The sequence below is a fragment of the Gouania willdenowi genome, chromosome 6 (genome assembly GCF_900634775.1).
Source record: "Gouania willdenowi chromosome 6, fGouWil2.1, whole genome shotgun sequence".
In the NCBI taxonomy this organism is placed as follows: domain Eukaryota; kingdom Metazoa; phylum Chordata; class Actinopteri; order Blenniiformes; family Gobiesocidae; genus Gouania; species Gouania willdenowi.
In genome coordinates this window covers 48441085-48458625 of record NC_041049.1, presented here as the reverse complement: position 1 = coordinate 48458625, position 17541 = coordinate 48441085, and the positions used below count along the sequence as shown (strand labels likewise).

Genomic DNA, 17541 nt, shown 5'->3' with positions numbered 1-17541 from the left:
GACACTCTCTATTCAAAATAACCACCTCTTCTCACTCGTTCGAGCAAGAGGGATTGTCTGGTGGGACATCTCACTCATATTACTCTATATAACCTATTTCATAATATTTTGTGAGATGTCTCACTATGGAATATGGTTGCTCCCGTATTGCAGACATGCTTATCGAGCGGAGACCAGCCCACGAGCAGAAGTCTGTACATATCAGGACCAGGACGCACGGGCGGAAACGTCCAGCATGTAAAAGCGGACAAACATAAGGGGCGAGGTCAAACTTGCCGCCATACAAATGTCCTGGACAGACCCTCCCCTGAACAAAGCCCAAACAAACAGCTGATCGCTCCTCCTGAGGCTCCTTGTCATGTCCATATAAGTGCTCATCACACGAACTGGACACAACAGGCCGCTGCTGCTCATCTTGTGAAGCAGAAAAGGCCAACAGGTCAATGGGAGAACATGAGCCCACCACCTTTGGCACAAAGGCCGGTTTGGGCTTCAAAATGATTCCCACATTGCTCAGGTAGAGCTGAGCGCATGACGGGTGCACCGAGAGCGTATGGATGTCACTGACTCACTTAGCTAACGCCAGAGCCAGTAACAAAACAGCTTTATCTCCTCTAACATCACTGGGTCCTGGGACTGAGCGAAATCCTCACACAGCTTCCCTTGTAGGCTGTGAAGAGGGAAAGGACTCACTGAGAGCGCAGCAGCAGGTTCTGCCAGACAGGTTCAACTGGAGACAGTCCACTCTGGCCTGCAACGTGGGTCTCCAGGGAGACATTGCAGTCTGCCGCAGCAGCAGGTGTGCCACGACAAGGGGCTCTACCGGAGGCATTCAGAGCAGTCCAAGGCTCTCCATCGCTTCACAGTTGAGGGATGAGGCATCTGCCACCAGGGACTTGCCGCTGAAAGGGCGATCCTGCCAGGAACGTGCTACATCCACCAGCACCTCAGGGAAGACGGGGAGGATTTGTCTCCCAGACTTGGGAGAGATGAGACAGGTGTGGAATCTTCATCCTTCTCCCGAGAGGCCACAGAGGTGGCGGGTAGCACGCCCCGACCTGGGGTCTCATCTTCCTCATCCTCACTTGACACGAGGAGGTCAGAGGAGGCTCCGTCAACCTCCCCGCAGTCTATCACGAAGATGTCCTCTTTGTGTGGGGAGATGCCAACCAGATTGAGCTGGGAGCCCCAGCTGCAACAATGATCAGCCGCAGTGTTCATGTCTATTTCCTCTTTTCCCACTGCGGTGGGGACGCTGTGAGAAGGAAGAAATTGTTTCTGAGGGCTGCAGATGGAAGATGCATCCCATAGTGAGACATCTCACGAAATATTGTGAAACAGAACCAAATTTGTCAAGGTATTGTTACGCATTTAGAGCTTTGGAGAGCAAAGATTTAGTTTGAATGAAATCTTTGTCCATGTTATATTCATACACTGGAGAATATAAGGTAGGACATCTTTTTTATTAAGAGGACAGATGGAGGGTTTTATTGACTGACTATCTCAAATGTCGGGTCACCTGACTCTTGAGGGTAGACTAATAATCTCGGTGTGCTTCTGGTGAAGCAGAACTGGAGAGCCCATTATTAACTACCTGAAAAAAGGAGTGAAGTGGCACACAGAGAAGAATGGCTCGTGGAAGAAAAGTGGTGACGGAAGAGTGGATGAGTGTGTGAATGGCAGGGTTCTCTACATGTTCAATCAGCATCCTCTTGAGGGTGTAGCAGCACATTTAAATGTGAGCTGGAATAATTCAAGCTGTTTAAACCTGAATTTTTGCACCATCAGTCAGTTGTTTTATAATTATATCCACTTTTTTAAATGATTAACTTCCAAACAGCCAAATAGAAAGGATGAATGTCATTTCTCTGATCAGACTTATTTCACTTTGATAGGTGATGGAGACCCCTTTGAAAGAGATACTCCTTTCCTCCTGCTATCTGTCAAAAGCTTCTGTCTCACATATCCATATTTATCCCCCCTCGCTTTGGCTTTGGAGGAGATATGTAATTGTTGAACAGATGGCAGATTACACAAACCCATATTACAGCAGATGATGATTCTGGAATCTGGATCACGTGAAGGCCTTGCCCTCCATTTTTGCATCTATCTCAGAGCAAAATGAGTTCTCATTATCTTTGTCCATTTATTGTTTCCTGTTTGCTGTCAACCCTCTTGCAATTTTACTCTAAGCAACAGAAGAAAAAAACAATGAAGTAGATATAAATGATGGATAGACTCTCCCTCATCCACTTTTTTCATTTCTTACTTACTCATTATATATAACTCAGCGTAAAGGGGTGCAAAGTAATGATAATAATAGATTATTTTTGAAGGCGCCTTTCTGGCAGTCAAGGTCACTGTTTATCAAAAATCCAGTGGTAAGCAATTCTGTTTAATACTCTCCAGAGAAGCATAAAGACAGGTGTTTGTTCCAGTATGCCTTAACCAGGGAATCCATGGTTGACTTTTCCTATCCAGTTAGGGATTACAACAGTGTGCATGAGTAGGTACTATAGCTGGTTATAGCAGATAGCAGCAACACAGAGCTCTGCACCAGATTTTTTTTTAAATTAGAATGAGTCTTTCAGTTGAGAGATGGTGATGACAGAAGAATACTGAATGATGCTCTGGTAGATGGTTTTGTTTTTCTGGTGTTATTCTAATAATGACTGAAAATTGTCTTCAACTTCACTCACACAACACAACACAAGACAGAAACACACAATCCCTAAAATTCTAGTGGGCTAAAAGAATATTAAAACATAAATATTTTACACAGAGTTAAAGAAAAACTCCAAAAATGTGCAGCGTGGTACAGTGCAAATGCTGGAGATTGTTTGTGAGCTATAGTTTGATTAAATATTTATGGCAGTGGGATAAAAGAGTTGAGGTAAGAGTTCTTCTTGGATAGCAGCGGTGGCGACCTGATGCTAGAAGCTGGAAGGACTTGTTCAGCGGGCGTGATGAGGTTGGCCTTTCCTGTGACTGCTCGGCTATGGAGTGCTGATAATGGAGTCTGGGTTTTGGCCAGTTTTCTTACTTGCTTGGTTGATGATCCGTGAAAGTTTTGATTTCATTTTGTTCTTGACAGAAATGGAGCTGTATTGGGATGGGATGTTTAAAGTGAGAACTGTTTCAATGAGGGACTTAATACAGTTTGTCTCTTTTAAAAACCAAAGCCGCTGAGCTTCCTCAGCAGGAACAGACATGGTTATACCTTAGAGTTAATGAGCATCTCAACAGGAGGCCAGGGTTTAGCAAGGTTGTGGCTTAATTTGAAGTTTAGCACTTCAAACTTAAGCTGTTAATATACCTAAATGTCCTTTAATATTGAGCAACACTTGGTACCAGCAAGCAAAAATCCAATGTTCATTGGAAGTTATTTCCTCTGGTACTTCTCTTGTTCTTATGTGGACATTTGAGACCTTTATTTGTCTTGACTGTGTCTGTATTGCCAATCCCCCAAAATCAGGGAGATAGGCACTGATCGATCGGCCGGTCCTTAATTAAAACTGTGAAAACTATCTCATAATTGTATATTTGTCAAGAGTTTTGTTTAGTAATAGTTGTTACAGTTGGGATTTAAAGCCATTCTCTAGCCAAACTTGTTGTTTCTGCTGTTATCTTAGCTTGCTAACCAGAGCATCATCAGTATGGTAGTTCTGAATGCTAATGACTTAAAATCAAGACAGCGAGCAACATTACAGAGAAGTGACACCCGACTGCTTTGTCAAGATAAAAGTGGAACTTGGAAGTAAAACAAGCTAAAGCTGGCAGACGCAGGAATATGAAGGTCACAGCGAGGATAAAGCAGTAGCAAGAATTGAGAGGCTACAGTCTTCAAGGCTTGAAAGAAAAAATGAAGTAATGACACTGAGCTAGGGACAGCCAAGTTTGGAAACCCTAGAGTTTACAGACGAACAAGTCTGTGTAAGAGACGATGAAGAGGGAGAAAAGCCACCCTGAAGCCTGACTTCTGGTTTCCTTTTAAGGACAGCACTTTGACAGAGCTTGCTCTTTTCTGTCACCCGCAAAATAGAAGCAATTAGACAAACAACCCCCCTCTAGCTAAATGCTGACTTTACAGCATGTGGCCTCTCCAGAGTTTCACTAGGATTTGTGTGTGAATAATTAGAGACTGGCTTTTAAAACCCACAGGAAATCAATAAAAAGCTTTACATAAAGCATATTTACAAAGGGCTTTGTCCATTCTGCTAAGTCCCTTCAACCTCTCGATGGCTTTCTGTTGTGCACAGCTGCTTTTTTTGAGAAAACAAAATGTTTTGTTCATCTCCGTTTCATTTATTTTGTTCTATAACAATATTGATCAAAATCCAACCATCTCCTTTTCTGCCCTCCTTCAGCAAGAACGATAAACAAATAGAGAAATATAATTCATTCAATACAATTCCTGATACTTTGGAATGACATTTTTTCTTAAACGCCTTTATTTATTTATGGACTGTAATTGCTTTGCCGCTGTCACTGTGCAGGCAACGTTAGTTGACTGTATGAAAGTGAGGGGAAAACAAGCACAGTTTCAGGTTCAGACGTCTGTTTAAAAAGCCTAGTGATCTAAAGGCATGACACAATTCATGAATTACTCATTAATCCTTTTTCTTCTAGACATGGAAACGTTGGCATTAGTATCAAATAAATGATCCAACCTTTATCTCTGAGTGATTCTGGACTGTGGAAAACAGGATAAGAATAAGATATTTTCTTGCAACGTGACGCAGCGGAAAAGTGAGGCTGAAGTGGGAAAGGAACTTTAATCTGAGAAGCTCACTGTATATATGTTTACCATGATGAAATATGTATTTTTTCAGAGGGTCGTTAACCCTCCTATTATCCTCAAATATTACTAACATGTTTTATCCTTGGGGTCAATCTGATATTTGCCTCCAGGAAATTATTTTCAGTTGTTGACCAAGTTTTTGGGTCAGGCACTTTGTTTATTTGTTGAATTTATAAATAAGCCTTTGATAATGAAACATTGACCTGTTCTCTAGTTCCACCATCAGACCGAACCTTTAAATTAGAATGAAATTATCTTGAATAGTTTTCATCAACATTAATGACCACAAGAGTATGAACCCTATTGGTTGTAGTGATGATATGAACTGTCCTGCCGCACCAGCATCAGGTCAAACTTTCCATTTTAGTATTAGTGTATAATGATCTTTCATCCAAATCTTTTCTAATTCAGGGTGCACATTCATGACTCTCACCAAATGAGCTATATGAATTGATGTTGGTGACCACCCCCACACACAGACAAACAAGTTTTACACAGCTAAAGCAGCTTGGGGTCAGATTGACCCCAGAGGAACACCAATGTGTGCAATACTGTATGTGTTCATCTCATTAAAAAAATATATCATGATAATTTTATTTACTCAATTGTACTCATCAAGTTAGGAAAAGTCATGAAATGCGAAACAAAAACAAAAAAATATTTTGAATGATAAACATAGAATGGGGTCAAATTGACCCCAAGGATAATATGAGGGTTAAATGAGGCTTTGTATTAGGAAAGCTCTGTTTACTTGTGAGTCTATGGGGAAGTGTGTAGTCATGCAAACGTTGTACCTGCTTTACTGTTTAGTTTTCACTGTGTGTAACCCAAAATAAATGGCTTCACCAATGGATTGTAAGTTTGACACACGAGTCGCCAGAGATTCATCTTTTCTCGCATTGAGCTGACCTGAGTGTGATTGTGTGTGTGTATTTGTGTGTGTGTGAGTGGAAACTGTACCCCAAGGCAGACTGGTTCCACCATCTGTCCTTTTCCTGTTTTGCCATTTCCCTGTGTAATTCAGACAAATGTCAGACTGTGGACAGAGGATGAAAATTCTCCAGACATTCTGACTTCATGCTCACCCTGAGACTCCCAATGAGACTCTCATTTCCATTCCTCAGAATAGCAATTATTTCTTTTACATTCCTCCTGCCCTCCAATGTTTCATTACAAGTCTTTTTTATGTTAAATTTAAAAAAATGCCCTAAAATGGCTTCTTTTTTTTTTACCAGGCAATTCAAATCCTGTATACGGCGCTGCATGCGCTGTAGCTGAAATACCAAAGCAAATCTACATGTTTATTTGAAACTTTGTTATGATTAGTACAAACTTGTGTTTTATTTGTGTGTTGGCAGTATAAAGGGCAAGCTAATCTTCATGTGTTTGAGGACTGGTGTGGCTCCTCTACTGCCCAACTCAGAAAGAACCTGCACTACCCTCTCTACCCACATGTAAGTATTACAGTTGGCTGGGGAAGTAGCAGTGAAGCTACTTCACAGGCACGTGACAATTACAACGTTGGCTTTTTTTCACCTTAAAGCTGCTCACGACAATACGTTTTGGTCTGATAAAGATATAGATTTGAATCTTGCCCTGTAAACCCTAGAAAAAAAACATCCGTCATTGTTTTGCCACAACATTCAGTCCATTAAAAGACTAATAATGTGTTGGAAGGTATTTTGGCATAGTTTTTGGGGGCCAACAAAATAAATCACTGCAAGAATGAAGTAAAAGCACTTCAATCATCCGTCTATGACAGTGGTTCCCAACCAGGGGTACGTGTACCCCTAGGGGTACTTCAACACACCCTCAGGGGGTACACAGAAACATTTGTCAATTTATTTTTCTAAAATGATGAGACAAATTTTCGCTTACTCACAGACATTTTCTTTATCTGCCGATTATACATTGTGGCACAACTCTTTAAAATACAGAATAAAAGGTGAAGATCAACACCTAAAATGGTGAAGTGAAGCTTTCAGACGAGCCATCTGACACAAATTAACAAAATAAAGGGGTACTCGCCTTAAGACAGAAAAGATAAGGGGTACGTTGGACAAAAAAGGTTTATTGATCTATGAGACCTACACAATGGCTGTGTTGAAAATGTCATACTAACGTACTACTCATACTAAGTCTGACATCAAAATTAGTGTGTAGTGTGTTTACATTAGATAGTATGATAAGAGTGAAAATGAGAGAGTATGCACGGTGGGCACACTTGTCATACTCAACTGCCCCATGGTGCATTACGTGTGGAATGTAAAATGGTCCTTGGACCAGCTCCAAGTTAAAAGTCAAACATTGCCTTTTCAAAATAAACAGTCATTATCCTAATCCTCCAAACCATACTTACAGTATATCGTAGACAGTATATACTTATTGAGTTTGTAGTGTGTAGTATGCAGTGCGCCATTTCGAACACAGCCCAAGTCTTTATCTGTAAGATATTATTGTCTGGAGCAGCTTTAAACTTTTGCTACCTTTGAAACAAGTGTTGTGTAGTGAAATATTTTACACTGTAGGCCTATCCTACACAATCACCTTTAGTTCGTCATTGTTGCATAGCTGTTGAAGATGTGCACATTGGTTTGTACTGATTGTCAGTCACTAATAGCTCCAAGGTGCCTTTTATTCTTTACTAGCAGCTGTGTCGGTATAACACAGAATGCTACTTTTCTTGTTAAACACTTATGAACAGACTCCTGAGGCCGCCACAAAGAAAATCTTGTCATTTGATGTAAAATAAAAACTAAACAAAAACAGGCAGCAGAGCTATTAACCTTCTGTGCACTGCTGGCCCAAGGAAGAGTTGTACTGAACAGATGATAGTCTAGACTTATAATGGATTTAATGCTGTAAAACTGCAAATAGACATCAACGCAATTATAGCATGCAATGATGAGAAATTTGAAAGCAAAATGAATATAGTGTGAAACAAAATGCGAGATCCATCACAGGGTATATTGTGTGCGGTGCAAAGTGTTGAAGTTCTTGAAAACTTTTGGCTCTTTCGTCATGAAAGCACTAGTAGCTTTTTTAAGTGCTTTGGTGCCAATTTGATCTATCAAATGTTAACGGCTCATTTCTTTTTCCTTTTCCAGAGCAGAACCACTGTGAAGAAACTGGCTGTGGCTCCAAAGTGGAAGAACTACGGTCTGAGAATATTTGGCTTCCTTCACCCATACAGAGACGGTAATTAGTTCATTTTATTAGTCTGCTCCACATTGGAGGCCAAGGCACTTAAAGCATGTGTCGTTTATAAGCACCGAGATCTTCTAATGTGTTCATATTCACATTTTTTTTTTTTTTTACCGAAGCTGACTAAATCTCTTTGTGGTCCTCTTGGGGCCTTGCCCACTAGTCCAGTTACTATGGAAACTGAGAAGCTTTCATGTCTAGGTGGCCTTACACAAATTGCAGAATATGAAGTTATTATTATTAATTAGATTAGGCCTGCTGCTCATTTTGATTCCCCCGTGTAGCTTCCTGGTAGCGGCCAAAGCGAATCTCAAAGGTCAAACACTCCTCAGTGCCACAGTTTGACCTCAAACAAGTATATTTAGACTCTCATTGATTAACATTTTGATTCCACGAAAAACAAATACATTTAAAGTTTAGACTAAATTTGGATTTACATGATGTATTTTGTCATTTTGTAAATTATGCTTTTTACAGTCTGTAATAAGCTTTAATTTCCATCTATATGTTCCTGAATCCAACCTCCCACTCTTTAAATTTAACAGCACATCTTCCAAAAATATTCCAAGCTAATCCTGACATATATAACCCACGAATAAAAAACTCTTTTTCAGGCTTTTTTTTTTTTTTTTATCAACATCACTCGACACAGTGGCTGCTCCAGCTGAGCAATGTGCTTGCATGGCTAACAGTCAAATAAAAACAGGAGAGGAGCTTTTACACAATTCACCAAGGCAATGACTAGCAAAAAGAGAAGCATAACTTAAATTTACATTTTCCGTGTAAATAATAATGTTTGACAGTGCACATTTATTTTAAGAACACAATCACAATAGTGTAAGAGCCTGAGGAGACAAGGCTGTAATTTATGATTACATGATTATAATTATGCCATCTTATTCTGTGTTGAAGTGTTTATCATGTACTCTCTCTTAGTTTATTCTAAAAATTTGTTTTCCCTAATCAAATAATAAAAGCTCCAGTCCGAACTAGACTGAAAACCCATTTATTGATGGCAACTTGTGCTGTAAAGCCTAATTAAATAGTATGTGCTCACCTTTGGTAAACAATTGAAGATAAAATTGCAAAAAAATGATTTTTTTTTTTTTTGCATTTGATATCATTTTGATAACATTATTTTTACTTCTATTGGGTAAAGGAAATGCTTTTTTTTTTTTTTAAGCCTCACCTTTTTGTTGTTGTTTAGTGTAACCAAACATTAAGCCACTTTAATATTTTGCAGTGTATTTTGAATAAATAAGGTAAGATTACCTTTATTAATCCCCAAGGAGGAAATTTATGTAGAGTATTACAGATGGTAACCCAAACTCCAAGGAGAAGATAAAAAAATACACTGTTTATTAAATAAATTTTGCGACTGCAAAGTCAGTCAAGAGTTAATCACAGATAATGATGTGATTAACCAATTTTCATTTTTATATTTGCCCATCATTATTATTATTTTAGGGCAGTGCTATGTATTTTGTGCATTTATTTGCTCTTGCTTTTTGTAAATCCTTATAACCCAGTAAGTCATCCTTCAGTGAGTCATGCTTGGCTGATCACTGCCAGAGGCAATTTAGGGCTCACACTTTTGGTAAATTTCACACCAAATATAGTTTCATGAGACCGTCCCATCTTTTTCCACTCACTTGAGATCACACATATCTACTTGAACGAATGCAGACTTTGATCTCACTTTTCCGCTCCAGGTGATTTTCAGTTCTCCGTATCGTCTGATGATAACTCTGAGTTCTGGCTGAGTCCTGATGAGAGTCCTCTGAACGCCCGTCTGCTGGTCTACGTGGGACAGGTAAGCACTAAGCTGAGCAGAGGTTTACTTATTAGGCAGCTGCAGAATTTGAATTTCTAAAACTATAAATTATTTCCATGGGTTTAAAAAGCATTGCTTAGCAACAAGCCTTTTACAGCTAAAGAAACCTGAATTATATAACTTGCCTATTTTTACACTTATTCATATCTTATCCTGTGACCATGGATATGTGTTTTGACAATAAGGCAGAAATCAAAAACATTTTTATAGTCTAGGAAAGTTAGACAATATAAGCAAGGAAGTCTACTTTCCTAACTTCATTATATGAGATGAAGTGCCTCCATATCTACTTTTGTAAACACAGTATGTGCCTGCCTGGTCACGCATTTCCTCAGGATAGGTCACTTCAGGGTCACATTTAATTCCAACATCTGATAGAATTGCATTTTAATAATTTATTTATAGCCAATAATCAGTTTCATAAATATTGTATCTGAACTTTGCCCCCCAATTCACTTCGCAATTCATCACAATTTAAAATAACATTTACAGCGAGGGTCTTAAACTCGCTGCCCGCAGGATGATATTTTGTAGCCCCCACCCTGATATGAAAGTTTAATGTTAGTGAATGGCAAAATCATATTAAAATACTGTGTGCCGGTGAGCTCAGCATACATTTAGTAAGGATTCTAAGCAAAACATTTTACGGTTTTTAAGTACGGGTTTATTTACCTTTTAAAGAATACCAAGTAGTAATCGGAAGACTCTGCCTCCAGCAGCCCCCAGGTAAAATAAGTTTGAGACCCCTGATCTAGAGGTCCCACATGGAATTCACTTCATCTTCTTCATCCTCTTTACCTGGTCCAACTTTCCCCAAGGTCATTTAACATTTCTATCAAAAACTTACTACAGCTGTTATTTTTGTCTGTATTTGTTTATCTGCCCTGTTTCATATATTTTTGTGCCTTGGATACCTTTTTCTGTTTTTATTGTTTTTTCTTTTCTTTAGTTAAAGTGTTATATTGGGAGCGCTCCTTATCAAGACCCATGAGGTTTTTTTGGGTTTTCCTGGCATGTTTTATAAAATGTAATCGCTTATTGTTGTGTCTGTCCATTGTTGTTATTGTTTATTTATTTCAAACTGTGCCAAATAAAAAATAAGAATTAAGAAAATTTGTAATGTGAACGAACGCACAAAAGAAAATGTGCTAATGTGACTGTAACTGGCTAAAGTCAACATGACAGATATAGGGCATACCTTGAGACTTACCTTTTAAGAGCTAAGGAAGCGTGCTTGTAACCAGAGGATCACCAGTTCGAATCCAACCTTGTCCCCACTGTGAGATATTGAGCAGATCCCTTAACCCTAACTGCTCAGGTTGTGTGTCGCTTTAGATGAAAACTGTAATCTTGTAAAAGATTTTCAGGCATACTGGCTTTGGCTTCAATGCTGGAATGTTTACAGCTAATAAGTTCACCAAGTCCTAATCAGTCAACTGCTTAAGCCTTTTGAGCTCAACCTTGCAGCCACCGGTGGGACAGTGAGCAGTTTGACCCCAAGTGTCTTTAGTAATGACCCACTCACCTTAAGTCACCGACCCAACAGTCACCCTATCACTTACTCAGAACGCCTACCTCAGAATACAGAAGTCATAAAACCTTCTGTTGAACACGCTGTGAAAAATTGCTTCCCTTTTCCATCTATCCTTGAAGCACCCTCTGCCCTGCAATCGAATAAAAGTCATGCAGAGCTGTCACGGCCCTCACTGATAAAAATGTCCTTGTTGAAAAATTTAAAAAGAGGAAGGGAAACCTGGGGTTACGCTGTGTTTGAGCTGCTCTATGGGTAGACTGACTCCTTACAAATACCTGTCCAGAGAAAATGTTCAACCTTGTATTGTAACAGAATGTGAAGCACATCCGCAGTTATCATCATTCTGCTACTAGCTCCTAGTTTTAATGGGTTTTATTTTTGAAAAGTTGACAAGGCGTTTATCCAAAAAGTCTTGCTTTTATTGTCATTGAATCGAGTGAATATGCTTGTGTCCTTTACACATCACCAGTTCAGCGTTCTGTTAAGCTGAAAATCAGGCTTAATGCTGAGTCGTCTTTAAAACTGATCTTCAAAGAAACAAATATATGAAGACAAATATCTATCCCACGCATTCTTCATGCAAGATTACAAATTTAATTTACAATCCATCTTCTATATATACCTGTTATTTCTGCACTCAGTCACGATGTATACATTATAAAGATGCGCAGTGGGTATAATATGAAGAAGTATTACACGCATTAAGCTCCTGTTCAGCGTCTTCCATTCACAGTGTGATTCAGAATAGACTCATTATTGGAGAGAACTGTTAGCGAGTTGTTGCAGGGATGTCGTCCTGGATACTAAAGTGGCTAAAAATAGAAGGTGCTGCTGCCATGAGATGTATAAGCGTGTTGGGACAAAAGTTGGTGAGCGGAACGATTCCAGTGGCATTTCCATGGAGACTCCTGTCAGCGTTTTTGTGGTTAGCCTTTGAAACAATGTGACTGCCGGTGCAAGTCGTTAGCCAAGGGATGACGTCGGTCAGGGAAGCTGCATCACTACAAACATGAGGTGAAAATATCATTTTTGATATTGCACAGATTGTTCTACTGTCACCCTACCATTATTTATTTTTTTAAAATTCTCTTTTCTCTATTGCCAACACAAAATTCTCCCCAGTTTAAATGTTGATGCCATTTTGAGATCAGTAATCCATCACAGTGAGCAGCCTGTCTGTGTCTGCTTTAATACTTGTTGTGGTTACATTAGATTGTAAAGAACATTTCATTCAAACTGTTCTAACACTGATGTAACCACTCTGTGATAACATTAACTTTGATAACAATGAAAACAGACAAGAAAGCAACTGTGATGGATTACTTGACTTAGGTACATTTGAAGTGCCTGCAGGTTGAGTTTCTGCCAGAATCAAATGAAATCCAGTAACTGACATGAAGGAGGGGGAAAAACCAAACCATCCAAACCCTGCACTCGTTGCTAAGAGAATTACCTGAACGTAGCAACGTATTTTTGCCTAATTAGTATGCTGCGTTCAGAGGTTGAAAAAGATTCTGCCAGGCTCAGAAAGTTTCTCAGGAAACTATTAATTCTACTGCTGCCCTTTGCAGTACTCACTTCATGTACTGTATATTAGGTCATTACCAAATCAAAAATCTTCTGGAAAACTTTTCCAGTGATAAAAATCTAAGGTTTGTCCTTGAGCCATTGGTACATATTCATTACATTGGTGGAAATGGATGTTTTTACAGGGAAAAACATTTCAACTAGAATTAATTTATCTTGAGTGGTTTTCATTCAAAGCTTCTCAAATTTACTTACAACATTAATGGCCACAAAAGTATGCACTCTATTAATTGTGGTATTGATATGACTTTTCATCCAAACCTTTTCTAATTTGGGGTGCACATTAATGACTGTAGCAGAATTAACCATGCACCAACACAATCCTAATTGACAGTAAACCTTTTCCAAGAAGATATTTTAAAGAGAGAGAGAGAGCGTGCAGATTGCACTACACACAAAGCCCAATAAGAAATGATTCATTCACAGTGCGGGAAATATTTTATTTATTCAGTTTATTTCCGACATGGTTGCATTCACAGAAGTTTTGTTATTCCTTTTTTTTTTTTTTGTTTTGTTTTGTCCATGCCGAACAAGGAGACGAGAGAAGCAGTTTGCTTATCCAAGTCCCGTCCCCTGTTTTGAACACAGAAAATTTACATCAAAGCTAGTATCTCTGGTCAAACAGTCTTAGGTTGTTCTGAACACAATTTCTTTCTTTCTTTTTTTTTTTTTTGTCCTTTTTCATGTAGGATTTATTTTCATCTGTAGTCGTGTCATCCACATCTTCCACTGAGAGTATTGAGAGGCACAGCATTTGGGTTTTTCCCTTTCCATCCATGACGTAACCACTTGGGAATGTCTCTTTTGGACACGCTGGTTCATGTTGTTGTGATCTTCTGTTCGTGAAGATTGAGTCGATTGTGTTCATTGACCAGTTGATAAGTTCCCTCTCGTTTGATGTTTTGATCTCGTATTCGTGTAAGAATGTGTTCCGAGTTTTTTCTTTATATCTAGTCAAGTTTGCAGCTTGTTTTGTCTCTACCTCAAGGTTATTCCAGCTGGTGATAGCTCTATTGACAGTGCTGTATTTTCCAATGTTAGATTTAACCCTTTCTTGTATAAGCACATTCCTATGTCTTAGTTCATAAGCAGTTTGTTTGTATGTGAAACGTTTTTGTATTTGATATGGGAGTGTTTTAAGTGAGGCCCTAAATGCGAGAATTTGTGTGTTGTAGTGTATTATTTCTTGCAGTTTTAGGTATTTGGCCTTTTCAAATAGTTCGTTTGTGTTTGCGTTGTGTGGTGCTTTATATAGAATTCTAATTGCTTTTTTTAAGTTTAAATAAAGGTTCAAGATACATTTTGTAGGTGTTTCCCCAGATTTCAGAGCAGTAATTTAAATGTGACCCAACAAGGGAAAAATAGATTGTCTTCAGTGATTTGGTATGTAGTATTTGTTGTAATTTCCATAGGATGTAGCTGCTTTTGGCAACTTTGTTTTTAACTACTTATATGTGCTTTTTCCAGGTCAGTTTCTCATCTATCCACACTCCTAGTGCTCTATATTCTTTTACTTCTTCAATTATATCCATGTCTAGTTTCAGTCTAATGTCTTCTGTTATTTTTTTATTTCCAAAACTGATGAATTTTGTTTTGCTGACGTTTAGGGCTAGTTTATTTACATTGAGCCATGTTTGGATTTTTGCTAGTTCCTCATTTGTCATTTCTATTAGAGTTTTAATGTCTTTACCTGAGCATAGGATGGTTGTGTCGTCTGCAAACAGAGTTAGTTTGAGGCAATTTGAGACTTTGAAAATGTCGTTTATATATAGAATGAACAGTTTTGGCCCTAAAATCGAACCCTGTGGCACACCACATTGTATGGTTTGGCATATTGATATGTTTTGTTCGAAGTCAACATATTGTCTCCTATTTCTCATATAACTTTTAATCCAGTTTAGGGCGTTGTGCCTAATGCCGTAGTTTTGAAGTTTTTCTTCCAAAATATCATGGTTTATTGTGTCAAATGCTTTTTTAAGGTCCAAAAAAATGCCGAATACAAATAAATTATTTTCTAATGCATCTCTTATATTTTCCGTGATGTCAGTTACAGCCATTGCTGTTGAACGTCCTTTTCTGAACCCATATTGGCCTTCATGTAATACATTATTCTCTTCTTTGAATTTGTCCAGCCTTTTCATGAACAGTTTTTCTAGAATTTTTGATAATTGCGGTAATATTGATATAGGTCGTTAATTGGTGAAATCTCGTTTGTCTCCACTCTTGTTGATCGGTCTGATTTTTGCGATTTTCATTTGGTCTGGGAAAATACCATTTTTGAATGAGAGATTGCTGATATATGTTAGCGGTGGGGTTATCTCAGCTGTTATAGTTTTTAGTAGACTCATAGTTAGATTATTAACGTCTCTGGATTTTTTTTAATTACAGGTTGTAATGATTGCTTTCACCTCTGCTTCCGTTACTTCTTCTAGTGTTAAATACTTATCATTCTCTGTATTCTCACTGTCAAAATGGTTCCATTTAAGTGTTGGATGTTGATAGATCCCTCTCCCAGTCTCCATTCCAATATTTATGAAGAAATTATTAAGTTCTTCTGCGATTTTTTTCTCATTGTATTCCTTTAAGTTGTTTATTATAGAGTGGTCTGTGGCTTCCTCTTTGCTTTTACGCATAGTTATGGAGTTTATAATTTCCCAAAGTTTTGATTTTTGTTTTTATTCTCTTTTAATTGTTTTTCATAATATTCTCTTTTTTTTCTCTTAGGAGAGTGTTGACTTTGTTTCTGTATTTTTTGTATTGTAGTTCTGTTTTCAATGTTTTGTCTTTAAGATATTTTTTATATAATGTATTTTTTTTTTTTTTGCATGCGTTTGCTAATTTTTCATCAATCCATGGTATTGTGTTTGTCTTACGTTTGATTGTTATTTGTTTCAACGGGCAGCATTCATCATATATTGTAGTTATTATGTCTGTGAATGTGTCATATGCACTGTTCACATCTTGTTTTGTAACAACCTCCTTCCACGTTTCTGTTCTTATCTGTTGTTTAAAGTTTTCTAGCTGTTTTTCTCCTTCCAGTCTTTTGTATGTTATTAGTTCGTGTGTTTCTGGGTGGATGTTGTCGTTAGTATTAATTATTGTAAATATTGGTAAATGGTCGGAGATGTCATTTATTAATATTCCATTGGTTAGATCTGATTTTTGTATGTTTGTGAAGATGTTATCTATCAGTGTTGAGCTATGTTTATTGATTCTCGTTGGTTTCGTTATAAGAAGTTTTATAACAAATATCAATATCAGTTCTACTTTGGCAGGTATGAGTAGTAAGTCACCAGTGATGTGCCGTGACCACTAGGGTTGGGTAGGCACGTTGCAAATTGAGACCACCAATGACAATTTTATATGTTTCTGCTGGCAAGTGTTAATCAAACGAAATCAACATTGTAAAACACCATTAAAGAAACATAAACAATTAGTCAATATAGCCTCCATACTCTCCCAACAAGATATTTCTCATGACACAGCAGCGCATACGTTATTTGTGTTGGAAACCCAAAAACACGTAGAAAATGACAACAACAACAACAACACAGAACAGCCTCAGTGAGGCACATCCACAAAGCCAATCCATCCTTTTCTACCTTTCACTGTAAAAAATACAAACAATTTTCTGACCTTACCTTTGATGGAGGCTGTGGTCTCCCATCTTTTAAAAGCTGTCGTTTTTCCTCAAAAGAAAGTTTTTTTATCGTCTCTAGCGGTGTCATTCTGCCTGTAGTGTTATCCCGCCCACTAGTTAGAGAAAGTAGCAGCAGCTGTCACGTGATATCAATTCACTAATGCACTGTGAACTTAGGTATAGCATTTAGCATAGCGCGGTTATGTCCAAAGGCAGCATAGAGAGCTGCTTTTTTACAAAAATGGTTGTCATCTTGGGGAACTGACTGCGCATGCACAAACACACAAAAACACGCTATGGGAACAGAGGCAGAGCAGCAATGTGCTTTTGGGAGGGGGTGTGGCCTCCTCCTCCCTTACAGTGGAGTGAAACCGTGCAGCGTCTCTCCAGGAAATAGCGATGTTTAGTCATTTGGGCTATGAAAAGCACAAAATGCTGACACTTTCAAACTTATAGGTACTGTAGGTGGAAATTGAAAAATAAATAATTTATATTTAAAACAAATAATCAAAATATCAATTCATCCTTGGGTAGGCACTGCCTACCTTGCCTACCCTGACTGCACGTCACTGTAGGTCACACATACAAACACAAATACACACACGTATGCCCATGGTGTGGGAAGGTTTTCATGAAAATACTTTATTTTTCGTGCTGTGTCACAAATTTGTGTGGAGCTGCTTGAAATGAATAGCAAACCGATATCTGTCAATGGGATATAGTCTCTTTATTTACAACAGTCTTAGCAATCTAGGACCTCTGCACCCTCAGAAACACATTAACAGTAACTTTGGTAGTGGTAGTCCTTCTATCCTCAGGGTTTGTGTGTCTTCAACAGTCCGTGATATACTCGCTAAGTTCTGCCACTAGAGTGTCAGCCGCACACTGTTTAAGGGGCCTTAGGAGAGTGCTTCTTTGCGTCATTCATACTATGACATTGC

General features: G+C 38.4%; 1 protein-coding gene across 2 annotated transcripts in view; it reads left to right on the top strand.

Moving 5' to 3' along the window:
* Positions 1-17541, top strand: part of b4galnt4a (beta-1,4-N-acetyl-galactosaminyl transferase 4a) — a 186656-nt gene that overhangs the window by 113169 nt on the left and 55946 nt on the right. Inside the window, exons 4-6 of one of the 2 annotated variants that reach the window (XM_028450362.1) lie at positions 6160-6255; positions 7909-7999; positions 9718-9818. In XM_028450362.1, coding sequence (XP_028306163.1) covers positions 6160-6255; positions 7909-7999; positions 9718-9818 — 288 coding nt within the window. The remainder of the gene's footprint in view (positions 1-6159; positions 6256-7908; positions 8000-9717; positions 9819-17541) is intronic. The other variant, XM_028450363.1, reaches the window with a different exon arrangement.